A 14,590-nucleotide genomic window follows, 5' to 3' on the forward strand; every position below is an offset into this window, starting at 1 on the left:
CTGTGCACAGCTGATCAGGGGTGAAGCGGCCTCTGTTTTCTAAGACATACTGCCTTGCACTACCAACCAGTGGTGGAAATTGCCTGCAACACTGGAAGTGGATGTTTTCAAAAGAAAGGGAAATACATGTACATGGAACCCATAATACCATTGTTACCTCAGTGCAAATGAACTAGCTTTGTAAAGTCTGCAACTTCACCCATTACAGAGATTGAACTAATTGAAACATAAGAGATTATGGCATGGTTATCTCGCTCAAAGTTAGTCCTGTCCTGTCTCCATCCTGATTGCTCTTGCTGATGTTGATGTATGCCCAGCCAAAATGTAAAAAAGCCAAATGTAAAGTATCTTCCTTCACATGGTCATGGGGAAAACAAGGACAAGAATAAGCCTCGGAGAGGCTTGAACTAGGAAGTGAACAAACACAGAGAAAACTGCAGACAAACTGTTCAAAATGTTCTCAAGCTGAAGAGTGAACTTGGAGACCTACAGCTTATTGGTCAGGGTTCTCCAAGAAAGGTGGCCTGCACTATTCAGGGATGCTCAGGTAAGGTTTTTTCCTTACCATCAAGAACTCTGTCCACTGATGTCTATCTTGGACAGTTCCTCCCGTTGTCCTTTTCCTTATTTACTAGACTAAAGAAGAGTTCAGTCATATCACAACAGTTTCCTTGGAGGAGACACCTGGATACCCCCCAAGGTTTCATTCTTACAACATGATGGAAATAGAGCTATCACTGTCAGAGCCAGCTTGTTACGATTGTGAACACTGGGTCTGTGCAGCAAGAAGGGACCAGCAGGCTGTGTTCAACAAACAACAAAACAAAACCGTAAAATCCAGTATCATGACCGATCGATATAGTGAGGCTCGGTATCTGGCCTTTCTGTGTCAGTCAGCCACTGTCCCAGAGCCGGTGCTGATTTTTTAAAACTGAAGCTTCCTTAATATGGTAGGAGCTCAGTAGTTGCTGCTAGCTCAAAGCTGTGTAAGGTTCATACTGGTGAGAACCCAGATGGTCCAGGTCGTCATCACGCAGGCACTGAGAAGTACTACTCAGCTGTATTTCCACCATTTTATTCAAGGGAAACAGAGTGAGGCACAGCTCCCTGTGGGGTGAAACAAAGCTAATGGTTAGTCAGGAGCTGGCTTGTGCTCACTGCTCGTGTCTTTCTTTGTCTTTATTGATAATAAGGTGTGTACCAGTACCAGTGTGACAAGTAAGTGCTACAATTCCTTTGTGCGTCTCATTCATTCCCACAATCTCTCTAAAAACTAATCCCCTTTTCCCTTTCAGATTTTCCCAGAGAAGTCTGTGTCATCTCTGTCTGTTTTAATACACGACCACTGCAAATAAAGTCTGCATTCACTTCAAACTTGTGTTTGTGAGTCCGTGCCTCGAGTCGACCCTTTGGCTCGACCTGACTGAACAATCTGGCTAAATTATGGAGCCTGCAGACTCTGCCTTCGCTCGTTAGGGAGCATGATGAACACGGGCAGGTGCAGCTCTGCATTGCTTTCAGCTCCTGCTGCGACCCCAGCTCCATCACCTAAACCTCCATGTCTCTCTCTTGTCCCCTTGGTCCATGTCCTCAATGAGGTTTTCAGTAAGCATCAAGCACTGTCACTTCCACCTCACCATCCCAATGAAACTGCGCCGTTGATCTCCTCCCCGGGGCCTCACTCCCCTCAACAAACACTTAGAGGTGGGGATAATAAGACTATCATCTTCTCCAGTATGCACTGGCTTATTTTTTGTAGGTCATGCTGAATCATGCATTGACTACGGGGTTCTGCTAATGTCCTCTGCTTTTGAGCCTTTTCACTAGATTAGATCTGCAAAATGCCTATCATCTATTAAGAATGAGACAAGGCACTGAGTGGAAGGCCGTGTTCAACACTCCCATAGGTCACTATGAGTACCTGTTGATGCCCCTCGGGCTGACAGATGCACCCGCCATTTTCCAGACACTTGTTAATGATGCTTTAAGAGACTCTTTGAATCTGTTCGTTTTTGTCTGTGTAGATGTTCTAATTTTCTCGAAGACCCGAGCTGAACATACTAATCATGTGCACCTGGTGCTCTAGCATCTACTGGAAAACAAACTGTTTGTGAAAGCAGAGAAGTGTAAGTTTCACACCACTTCATGACATTTCTGCTTTATTCAATTGAAAGTGGATAGATGAAGACAGAGCCAGAAAAAGGGCAGTTGTGGAGTGGCCTACTTTCTCCAAGCAATTACAGAGATTTCTTGGTTTTGCTAACTTCTGTTGCCATTTCATCAAAGGCTACAGTCGCATTGCTGCACCTCTAACTAAACTCGCCTCACCTTCCAGGGAGTTTTTGTGGTCCATGGAAGCAGTTCAAGCCTTTAAGGAGCTCAAAACCAGGTTCAGTTCAGCACCGGTCGTGTGTAGGTGGATGCTTCAGCTTTAGAGGAACACCAACACTGGCTGGAAGAGGCTGAACGACCATTTATTGTTTGAAGAATCTCTCTGCCTAATCACCCTTGAATTGGGCTGCCCAACCCACTGTTTGTTCCCTCATCTGTTTGCTCCCAGGTCCTGCAATATACCCCGTGGTAAGCTGCACCATCTCATTACTCAAGCGCACCTTTTGGTGGCCCTCTCTAGAAAAAGACACCAGCGAATATGTATACCACCCTGTGACACCTGTGCGCACGACAAGAGCCATCATCAGCCACCTTCAGGACTCTGATTAGCAATCCCTGTTCAGCCGGGGTCACACATCACAGTGGACCTCACTGGCTTGGCATGGTTTACCCTTTGGTGTTGTTTTGTATCAAGGCCTGCAGCTCGTGGGCTGCAGTACAAAAAGCTTTTTAAGGCTTTCCATGGTTATCTGGTTATCATCCTCAATCTAATGGTCAAACTGAACAGACAAATCAAGAGCTGGAGGCAGCGTCATCTCTTCTAACCCTGCTTCTTGGTGTAAATAGAATATGCACATAACACTCTCACCTCCTCAAAAGGATTGTCCCCTTTCAAGGCCTCTTAAGGGTACCAGCCCCGACTTCTCTCCCTGCAGGAGACAGAGGTAGCTGTCGGTGCAACATCTCCTGCCAAAGAATCTGGAGACAAAGGCTGCCTTCCTGCGTGCAGTGGAATAAACCACTGGGTTGCTGACCAGAGGAGGTCTCCAGCGCCACAGTATGCGGTTACGTGAGAAGGTTTGGTTATCCTCTGCGGACATTCCTCTCTAGTGCATGTCAAAGAAACTGGCCCCGTGCTACTTGGGACCATTTCCCATTGAGGAAATCAGCACTGGGCTGGTTGTTGCTGTTCTGTGTTTTCCTCTGTGAGCCAGTGTGTCCCTGGTAGAGCTGAGGCCCTCTCCCAGCATTGCCTTCATCAGGTTGGTGTTTCTAAAGCTGCAGTTGCGCACCCATTCTCTGGCAGATTGTACTATCTCTGTGGTAACACCTGGTTTCCTCAATTAGCTACTGTCTTTATTCTGAGCCTCTTTTTAACCTGTCTGTGTGTGATCTCCAGCGCCTGTTCTTCACCGCTCACCACCTCAGCCATTCGGGTGATGTGCTTCACCCAAGCTCTGCAGCCCCTCTGATGTGTGCTGCAGCTGCCAGCCCCTGTCTCCTCGTACCAGTGTGACAGTTAAGTGCTACAATTATTTTGTGCGTCTCACTCATTTCTCTCATTCACTCTAAAATGCTAATACCCTTTTCCCTTCATTTTCAGATTTGTTTAGATGCTGTAAATAAAGTCACTTCAAACTCATGTTTCCGAGTTCACTCCTTGAATCCACCCTTCGGCTCGACCTGTGAGTATGCTGTGTCTTGTATTTTGGTTTTCTTTTGTCATCCAGTTCCAGAGAAAGATATTCATTATTGTAGAGGTGCAACAATCTATCAAATAACTGATTCTCCATTGTCAACAATTCTTATATTCAATTCATCGGCATAAATGTAAAAGAGTCTAAGAACTCTGATTCTGGGTTTTAAAATAAGTGATTTTTTTCTCCTTCAGGAACTAAACTAAATATCGTGTATTTGTGGGGAAAATGATTTTTGTGATTAGTCTAGGAGAGTAATCATTGCACTTCTACTTTGCTGTTCAATCAATTTGCACATCTGGACTTACTGTTGTTTTTTAATCTCTCATTGCAGCATTTGTGCTTCCTAACCCTAATGGAGTTGAAACAGTTAAATGAATAATTATAAAAAGGTTTCATCTCTACAGACAGAGAGAGTTCTCATCTCTCCTATCTCTCCTTCTATCTCCTCTCCTTTCCTCCGTTCCCTTCACCTCCTTCTTGCCTTCTGTCCTTTCACCTACCCCAAAGGTCATTTTGTTTATGACAGAACTGTTTTGTGATCCAGTTCTTCAAAGTAGCACACTGAATTCAATTTTATTTATACAGCAAATAACAACAAAAGTTCTCTGAAGGCGGTTAATACTGTAAGGTAAAGACCCTACAAGAAAACAGAGAAAACCCCAACCATCATATGACCTCTGCGAGTGAGCGCTTTGGCAACAGTTGGAAAAAAAATCTTTTAATGGGAAAAAATCTCCAAGAGAAGCGGGCTCAGGGGGGGGCGGCCATCTGCTGTGAGCGGCTGGATGAGGGGAGGAAGTCATTAATGGTATTAAGACTGTTTGAGGGGGAAAGAAAGTCTTCAAATCCACTGTGGAAGTGTTGCATACACCTTCACCCTTTACAGAGCAAATAAAATCATTTTATGTTTTTGGATCATTTTACGGATTAAAAACTTTGACATAGTCATCGTCTGGTGTGTGAAGCTGCATTTCCTTGAATAATGGAGGTTAATTAGCCGAACAGATCAGCAATAAATAAATATTAATTAGATTAACTATTGTCTACTTGCAAAGAAGAGTTAGAATGATCAGTTTCAATGAGTAATTATTATAGGGACCTTATTTCTTTTAGTATTTTAAACCCTGTATTTCCTATTGCTATTTACTAGAAATATGTAGTAAAATGTATCCAAATAGTCCAAATGAGTGCAATTTTTCACTCATTTAAAATAAGTACAAACTGTTACCTCAAATTATTGTGTAGATTTTATGTGTTGTTTTTTATGGTGTAGCAGGTATAATTTTTCCATGGAAGGAGCAGGTAACATGCAACTAAAGGGAAACAACATCAATAGTTATCTTTATTCCTATAGCATTTTAAATACATGTAAACAACAATGAATAAAATCTACTAAAAAGATCATCTTTACAATAACTAAGAAAAAGAAATGAGGAGGGCTGCTGTGAGTTAAGCCTGGGCACAGGGTGTTTTAACTGAAAAATACAAGCAAAAGATTCATTATAGTGATTTAATATTAAGAAAAAGCGAGTATTTGTATGTCATCCTGTGCTGTACGATATACTGTAGAATCTCCATGTTGTCTCCATGTTGAAGGCTAAACTGTGGCCCAGTGTATTACTGACGTACTGTAGTTGCTACAGCTTTACACATGACACCACATGCAATTTTGAATTTTGCATTCATTGCAGCATTTATACTTCTGGTGGTAGGATTGGAGAAGTTAACATTAAAAGCAACTATAAGCTCTGATTACAGCATGCAAGTGAACTGAAGGACAGTCGTATATTATTTGGATTTTTTCCACACAAAAATCGAAATAATATCATTCATAACAAATAATAACATCTTACATTCATCTTCAGTGGGAACGTGTGTAACATTCCTTCTTGGAACTCCAGAGTTGCCTGACCAACAGTAGTTCCTGTTTTTCTGTAACTGCAACAGTGGAAACAGATACTATTCCTGGATGTTGCGCGGCAGCGTGGAGCTGCTCTGTCGTTTAGGCTCTGCTCCTTATATGTGATGAAATTTGCCTGCAGTCATGGCCCGCGGCTATGGCTGCCCTAGAGACAAAAGAAGATGGGCTGCCACCATCATGTTTAACCACCCCTGACACATCATCACCCTTATTGTGCCTCTCAATCTGAACACACACACAGCAGCAGCAGTAGTCCAGGGCAGCAGTGCTGCAGCACCATCTGTCAGCCTGGTGTCAAGTGGCCCTTGTCTCCAGTGATTATAAGAGCTCCTGCTGCCTCAGGTGGTCCATGGACCAGCACACCATCTAGAGGGCCAGGCCAAGCCATATGGTCTGTGGGGCACAAGGGGCACCCAGGGGAGGTAGATCTCCTCTTGCCACTGGACAGTACAGACAGCATCCACAGCCCACACTCGTGACTGTCTGCTGAAATGTTCTCGTCAGGGTTGAGATGAGGGTGAAGGACTTGACAGATATGATTCAGAGTTTCTGAAAGAAGCTGAAGAAAACTGTCAGATAGGAGGACAAATCAGTCAGGCCAAAGCTAGCCTCTTATTGCCTTAATATTATCATCAAAGACAAACTTGTGGATGTTTCATGTAAAGGTTCATCCAGATAAAGTGATGAAAACCAAGTTTTTGTTTAGAAAGTTTGGTGAGGCTGGATTTTTGCAAATCACAACAACCATCACCTCAGTGTAAGGTGTACAGTAATACAGACCCTAACACCCAGACAACCCCCTGTGAGCAAGCACTTTGGCGACAGTGGGAAGGAAAAACTCCCTTTCAACAGAATTAGGCTCAGAGAGGGGCACCGTCTGCCCCGACCGGCTGGGTGAGGAGGGACAACAGGACAAAGAGAGGGAGAAATAATACCTCAGTCTATTGTCTTAATCACATAAGAATAACACAGTTTTAGTCTGCTTTTCCTTACATCATCACTAATATATCACATGGAAAATTTGATTTTACAACTAATATTACAATTATATTACACAGTCTACTCTATTGACTGTGGGGCTAAAATCAGCAACTATTCTTTGCATGCGTGCTCACCCATAGAGACACATTTCAGCCTAAATAATATCCTGACAATGAAATTTTAAAAGAGGCTTTTTCTGTTTAAAGTTAAAGAGAAGGACTATTTACACGTCCAAAAGTGTGTTTATATCGTTAAGCATCAGCAGATTTATATAATCTTGTTTTGATAAGTTTGACATAGATAAATCACTCGTAATATAATTGTATCAGCAAATCCAAAATGTTTTGTATCAATGCCTTCTGTTTTTAGTGGACAATGAAAAGACAGTGATCACATGTGTATTAAAAATAACACAAACTAGCATTGCAACAGGAAACAATAAAATCTTAGTTACTTCCTGTACTTACACTAAAAGGTTACAAATAAGGATCATCGTGTACACAGACAGGAAATAAATGGAAAAACCACACAGTGTCTCAGGAAGGTGCGCTGGGCCTTAACATGCCACCACCACATACTGACAGAAGTTTTTAGATCTCTGCTTTTGAGATGGAATAAAATTCTTCCAGAAAATATTCCCTCATTCTGGGCTTAATGATGGTGATGGAGAACAATGAAGGGAAATCTGAAAACAGTCATTTCATATAATAAAACTAATTGTTTGTGTTAATTTGTTCTTGTATTTGCATTTGGACATTTTGCTAAACTGTAGATTGTCTCAATCATCAGTCTGTCTTATGATGTCTCCACAGAGCTAAGAGAAGAATTCCTCTCGTTTCAATTTTGGGAATTTCTTCTTTTTTTGTTTTGATAATAATAATAATAATAATAATAATAATAATAATAATAATAATAATAATAATAATAATAATAATAATAATAAATCACAAATCAAATCAAATCACTTTTATTGTCACATCACATGTGCAGGCACACTGGCACAGCACATGCGAGTGAAATTCTTGTGTGCGAGCCCCACAAGCAACAGAGATGTGCAAACACAACAACACAAACGAGCAAAATACAAGAATGGCCAACCTGAAACTAATAAATATATGTACAATATATAATAGTGTATGCATTTCTGGATGTGTATACTAAATATTTTCCTACGTGTGTGTGTGTGTGTGTGTGTGTGTATACACATTTTTACAAATTAAATAGTAAAAAAATAAAATAAAATAATAATAATAATAATAAAATATATAAAATATACAGAGTTGAATATGTGCAAAACAAGTGGCATTTATATACAGTGTGGAGTGCATAATGTTGAAGTTCCAGTAGTGAAGCTGAGGTGTCTATGACGTGTTCAGCAGTCTGATGGCCTGATGGAAGAAGCTGTCTCTCAGTCTGCTGGTACGGGACCGGATGCTGCAGAACCTCCTTCCTGATGGAAGCAGTCTGAACAGTTTATGGCTGGGGTGACTGGAGTCCTTGATGATCCTCCCCGCTTTCCTCAGGCAGCGCTTCCTGTAGATGTCCTGGAGGGAGGGAAGCTCACCTCCAATTATCCGTTCAGAGCACAGAGCATTATTAATAATAATAATAATAATAAATGTTTAATGTTATTGGCCCGCCACTACATTAGTCTGACGGTAGCATGACACAATTCATTTCCACGACAGATTCTAGCGTGGTTGTGGAGGCTGCTGCAGGTGTGATGTGTCCACTCCCGCTGTGTTAGTAGTTACTTACTAACACAAGAGGGCGTGTTGGTGTGTGTCTGGGCGGCTTCGAGGGTCCCGGCCTGTCAGATTTCGGGCTTTCTGCTGAACACCGAAGCAGGACGCGTCTGCTCGTATCTTTCGTTAGTTTTCGTTACGTTACTTTTGTCTGTGTAAAGAACTCTCACGTGCAAGTTCGAATTGATTTCTGTTTCTAAAAGCTGGCCGCACAGCTGTTTTCTGAATTTCCCATTTCGAGGAATTTAAAAGAAAAGAAAGTTTACGCCCACGTACAGTTGTGTTAACAGCACAGACAGCCCACGGACAGTTAGACAGACATATTCTATATACATATCTCCCACGAGGTGCAATATAATTGTGGATCTAACTGCACACTGATAATCGCTTTAAATCTATGAGCGTATTCAACAGTGCGCGCCCGGCGATTTTTCGCTGTGGCCTGCTATATGTTCCATCACAGAGACGGTAACAGTGATGTGAGGCTTTCCTTTACTGAAATAATATACCGTAACGATTAGCTATATGAACAATAAGCAGCTTTGCTGCAAACTAGAATAAAATGAGAGAAAATGAACAGATCAGAAGAGGGCAAAGCAAAGCTGAGAAACAATTGATATGCAGCAATAAGTGTGCCAGTGTGTGTGTGTGTGTGTGTGTGTGTGTGTGTGTGTGTGTGTGTGTGTGTGTGTGTGTGCTGGTCAGGGTCTGCAGAGCCAATCAGCTGCTCATGCAGATGACGTGCTGATGTCCTACGTCAGCCCCGTCGCTTGTCAGAGTTGCACACACACTGGAAACACACACGTACACACACTCCCTATCCGAGCCGGACAGTGCAGCTCCTGGTCCGGCAGCCCGGCAGCGGAGGACTTACCCAGGCTTCCAGGCTCCGCAGCCCGCTGTGACAGTGGACCTAACGTCGCCTTACTTTGTGGACATGGGAGACATGGGGGACCCGCCGAAAAGTAAGACATGTGTTCGATGTTGGATCCATGCTGGAACTTAATTCTTCAGAACTAAGAGTTGACTTGGTTACGTGGTGATCTCCGCAAACACAGTATATGACTTTCCCCTATTAAACTCGGCACACACACACACACGCATATATATATATATATATATATTTATATATATTTATATGAAAGCTGTGTTACCTCCTATATAGTAGTCTTGATAATAATAATAATAATAATAATAATAATAATAATAATAATAATAATAATAATAATAATAATAATAATTGGTGTGCTAAAGAGTGTTTCATGTGTTCTTATGTTGTTGCCCTTCCAGAGAAGCGGTTGGTGTCTCTGTGCGTGGGCTGCGGAAACCAGATCCACGACCAGTATATCTTGCGGGTCTCTCCGGACCTTGAATGGCACGCCGCCTGTCTCAAGTGTGCCGAGTGCAGCCAGTACCTGGACGAGTCCTGCACGTGCTTCGTCAGGGATGGAAAGACTTACTGTAAACGGGACTACATCAGGTAGGACGGCCGGGACGGGACGGGACGAAGAACTGGAGCAGCTCGAAAATTGGAATTATGTTGTTTTGATATTTACAAGATCAAGTTGAGATGATGCGGACTCGTTTACTCTCCCTGGAGTCCCTTTGTCACCGGGCACATTTCATTTGACGTGTCAGAATCACAGTTACTTGATACAGCAGCTTATGTAGAAAGTAGCGCCAGCATTTCGTAATGCGGCGATAAGACGTGGTTTAACGTTCTGGAACAATATAATTCATCCAGACCACAACTCAAGGTCGCAGGATACATCACACAGAGCGAGAACCCGCAGGACGTTTCTGTGCAGACAGCAGACAGCTCACTCTGTCACAATTCCTGTTCAACTTCACCAAGCTCATTTACAAGTTCATAGTTTTATTTAATTATATTTGTAATAATAATAATCACAACAGCAGCAATAATAATAATAATAATAATAATAATAATAATAATAATAATAATAATAATAATAATAATAATAATTTAAATTAAAATGTGGACATCTCGGGCGTTTTGTAATTATTACAAATAAGTAAATATTAAACCATTATTATTATTATTATTATTATTATTATTATTATTATTATTATTATTATTATTATTATTATTATTATCATCATCATCAGTGTGTAGTGGCCGAGCTGTGTGCCGTGTGAATGACCAGCCCTGCATGTGTGTGCCTCGCAGGTTATACGGGATTAAATGCGCTAAATGCAACATCGGCTTCAGCAAGAACGACTTCGTTATGAGGGCCCGTTCCAAGGTCTACCACATTGAGTGTTTCCGCTGCGTGGCCTGCAGTCGGCAGCTCATCCCGGGGGACGAATTTGCTTTGCGAGAAGACGGGCTCTTCTGTCGAGCAGACCACGATGTTGTGGAACGGGCCAGCCTGGGCCCCGGGGACCCGCTGAGCCCCCTGCACCCCGCCAGACCGCTGCAGATGGCAGGTAGGACTGCTGCTGCTGCAGACCGGCACTTCAGCTCACACGGTGTGTTCAACGCTGACTTGGTGTTTCCTGTATTTTTATTTTATTTTTGTAGTCCTTAAAAATGAAAGACATTTCGTTTCTTGTGCTTCAAATCTGTCAAACGCAGGCTGCGATATCAGAGGGATTTACTGCCCATGTTTGATCTGTGTTTAACGCGTTTCCATCGAGGGGAACGTGTCCCTCCTGCCACAGAGAGTGGAAGTGTTCTGCTGTCATATTTGGTTTGTTGGCCTTATTTTAGTGGACCTGTTGTCTGCTCATGCTTTTGGCTGGTGTAACTTGTTTTCTGCAGACTGTGGGAGGATTAGAGAAAGGCCTGAGGTGCGCTTCTGTCCGAAAAAGTCCAATTATTCTTGTTGGAGGGGATCAGTAAACACGGCTGCTGGTCCTTCTCATAGTTTTGGTTATTCCTATCAATGTTTTAATGGCTTTGGGCAGCCTGCTCCATTCCTGCTGTAACAAATAATGGCTTTGGTTCCGATATGTCAGAGTGTTCTTCCACATATTAATCGAATATTGAATGAGACCGGAAGCTAATTAAATAACGAAAAAGCGTCTTTTCCAAAGGCCAGCTTTTCTCTGGATGTGTGAGCGCAGTTCTGAGGTTCTCTGGTGCTCAGGGACCACAGCCGCGCGTTTTTTAATGTTACCAAGTCAAAAACATTTCTACAAGATGCTGAAAGAGATTCAGAATTCACAAAATTGTGGAAGAAGCATACGTGTGTGGAGAGGAATTAAAGGGAGTCCGCTCGCGTGTCCGTGTTTGGAGTCTACGTGTTTCATTTGATCGGATGTTTTTCACTTTTTTCCATAGCAGAACCAATCTCTGCCCGTCAGCCCGCTCTGCGGCCTCACGTACATAAACAGCCCGAGAAGACCACCCGGGTCCGGACGGTGCTGAACGAGAAGCAGCTGCACACGCTGCGGACCTGCTACAACGCCAACCCGAGGCCCGACGCTCTAATGAAGGAACAACTGGTGGAGATGACCGGCCTCAGCCCGCGAGTGATCCGGGTCTGGTTCCAGAATAAGCGATGCAAAGACAAGAAGAGAAGCCAACTCATGAAGCAGCTACAACAGCAGCAGTCCAGCGACAAGACGGTAGGTGCTTAACGCGATCACCAGCCCACACACCCGATCACACACGATCCACTGACACCCCGTGTATCAAAGAGGCCCGTGATGTGGCACCGTGGTCGGCAGGCTGCTTCCGTCATTAATCAAGGTGTCAGTCCCTCAGTCCCAGAAAGGCCTCAGAGCAGATTTATTCATCAAGTTCAAATCAGAAGTTCCGTGACAGGCAAGAAGGACTGTGCACGAGCTCACCCGGGCTCTGAGGTCAAGCATGCGCGCGCACACACACACACACACACACACACACACACACACACACACACACACACACACACACACACACACACACACACACACGTCTATATTTATGTGAAATACGGACATAATGTGATTGATTGTTCTGCTGATTGAGCAATCGTGCACGTGAGTTTACACGGCAACACCCCCTCGCGTGTAATTCTCCCAGTAACTGTGCGTGGTGCTGAGCAGGATGCTTCCGTTTCTTGCAGAACATCCAGGGAATGACGGGAACCCCGATGGTGGCAGCCAGCCCGGAGCGGCACGACGGAGGCATCCAAGCCAACCCGGTGGAGGTGCAGAGCTACCAGCCGCCCTGGAAGGTGCTCAGCGACTTCGCGCTGCAGAGCGACATCGACCAGCCTGCTTTCCAACAACTGGTTCGTGATTTCCTGGTTCGCGCTCAGACATTAACACACTGCTGATATCAAAAGTGCTGTGATTTCAGTTTTTGAGGACATTCAGCAGCTGCTCTGAACAACTTTTTGTTTTTTTTAATAGTGTGTGTCGTTTGCGAGCACTGCTAAGTCCCTTATCTATCTATCTATCTATCTATCTATCTATCTATCTATCTATCTATCTATCTATCTATCTATCTATCTATCTATCTATCTATCTATAGATATAGATATAGATATATATATAATTCTTAATTTGTTGAAGAATATTGAATTAGCATGGACACATAACCACTGTGACCACTGACGCTACGTTTTCTACGTTTATTTCAAGTATGTAAAATTTCGAGGGAATATGGTCAGATGCGCTTAAGCGCACAGACACGAGGCTGTGGGTAACCCGAAAGACCAGCAGTGTTTGTTCTCCACACCGGCCACACACGGCAAAGACACGTGCAGCGCACCCGGACGATGTAAACCAGCTTTCTAAATAAAATTAAAGCATTTTGTGTTTTTCCCGTTTGGTTCCGTTTACTCTCAAATTAACAGACTTTCAAATACCTGTAAAAGCGAACACCATGCCATCCTCGTTCCGCTTCTTTTATCGCGCAATTGTAAAGCAGTAGACTACAAATCTATTATTATTATTATTATTATCATCATCATTATTATTATTATGACGTCGATGGTTGCAGTGACGTTGACGGACGGATTTCCTTTGGAAACTTTGCTGACACACAGGCTGAACTGCGTCCCTGAGCAGCAGCACTGACCTGCCCATGAGTAGATGTAATCCAAGGCCTTTTAGTGTGCACGTGTAAAAGTTTCAGCTGTGCTTTTAAAGGTTCGCTTAATGTGCTCTGCAGGTGAGTTTCTCGGAGGGAGGACCGGGTTCGAACTCGACGGGCAGCGAAGTAGCGTCTATGTCGTCTCAGCTTCCAGATACGCCGAACAGCATGGTCTCCAGCCCCATCGAGGCCTGAGCCGGCGCTGCGTGGACAGACACACACAGCCCCTTTCATATCACCCTTCTCGACTGCACCAAGCAACCCCCTGGTTGTATTTTGACACTGTGAAGACAATCATGGGATTTACCACAGTCACACATTCTAACGTCCAGAGGAGATAACGCGACGAGTCCTCGCGGTCGGTCGGTGCTGCCCGTTTGCCAAACAGAGAAGGCATGAAGCTGGCTTCACCGATGAACGGGACCCGGCGGCGAGGAGAGAGCTCGAGATTCTCTGTACTCGCGACATGCCGCACGCGACTTTCAATAGAAACTGTTTTTTTTTTTTTTTTAATTCGACACACGCACCTCGTCATATAATAAATGACTGTGTGGGGTGTGGGCGGGGGTTCTCCATTAACTACATGATTTTCTTAAAGACCCAAGTACTAAAGCATTTGCAACAAGGTATACCTCTATTTTGCCACAAGCTTCGTGGGACATTTGTGCGAGTTAGTGTCCGTCCAACATTTTTTTTCTTCCCCAAAGATGTGTAAATTAATAATAACTTAAAAAATACTGTTAGCTCCGGAAGGAAATGTTTTGTTTGTTCCCGTGCAGCAAGATTATTTATTATTTATTGTCAACAAACTTGCCACCTTTTGTGTAACTTTCTTAACTGAAGTAAAAAAAAAAGAAAGAAAGAAAACCCCAAGGCGTTTGGTCTGTCGCTTGTTTGTCGGAATCAACAAACAAAATGACAATAAGGAGTTTACCTGCACGTCTGACGCGTGTTTCTCTGTGAGCGGACACACATCAGCTCTGGTTAAATGCCTGGATGGGTAGACTGTGGTTAATTGGGTGTCATGTTAGTGCAGATGCTGTGTCAGGTTACGTATACTCTGCTACCTGCTGCAGCGCAAAGT

General features: G+C 43.4%; 1 protein-coding gene across 2 annotated transcripts; it reads left to right on the forward strand.

The window, feature by feature from the left end:
• Nucleotides 1–9,257: 9,257 nt before the first annotated feature.
• Nucleotides 9,258–14,373, forward strand: isl1a (ISL LIM homeobox 1a). 2 transcript variants are annotated; one of them, XM_085293226.1, is made up of 6 exons: nt 9,258–9,424; nt 9,750–9,939; nt 10,648–10,907; nt 11,764–12,050; nt 12,533–12,700; nt 13,585–14,373. In XM_085293226.1, the coding sequence occupies exons 1-6, from the start codon at nt 9,397–9,399 to the stop codon at nt 13,699–13,701; spliced, it is 1,050 nt and encodes a 349-aa protein (XP_085149352.1). In that variant the 5' UTR covers nt 9,258–9,396; the 3' UTR covers nt 13,702–14,373. The 2 variants fall into 2 exon arrangements, with proteins under 2 accessions (XP_085149352.1, XP_085149353.1); XM_085293227.1 differs by having other exon boundaries at nt 11,767–12,050.
• The last annotated feature ends 217 nt before the right edge of the window (nt 14,374–14,590 follow it).

The sequence above is a fragment of the Mchenga conophoros genome, linkage group LG12 (genome assembly GCF_057382185.1).
Source record: "Mchenga conophoros isolate Kocher_MC1m ecotype Shallow Benthic linkage group LG12, M_conophoros_male_GT1.1, whole genome shotgun sequence".
Classification (NCBI taxonomy): domain Eukaryota; kingdom Metazoa; phylum Chordata; class Actinopteri; order Cichliformes; family Cichlidae; genus Mchenga; species Mchenga conophoros.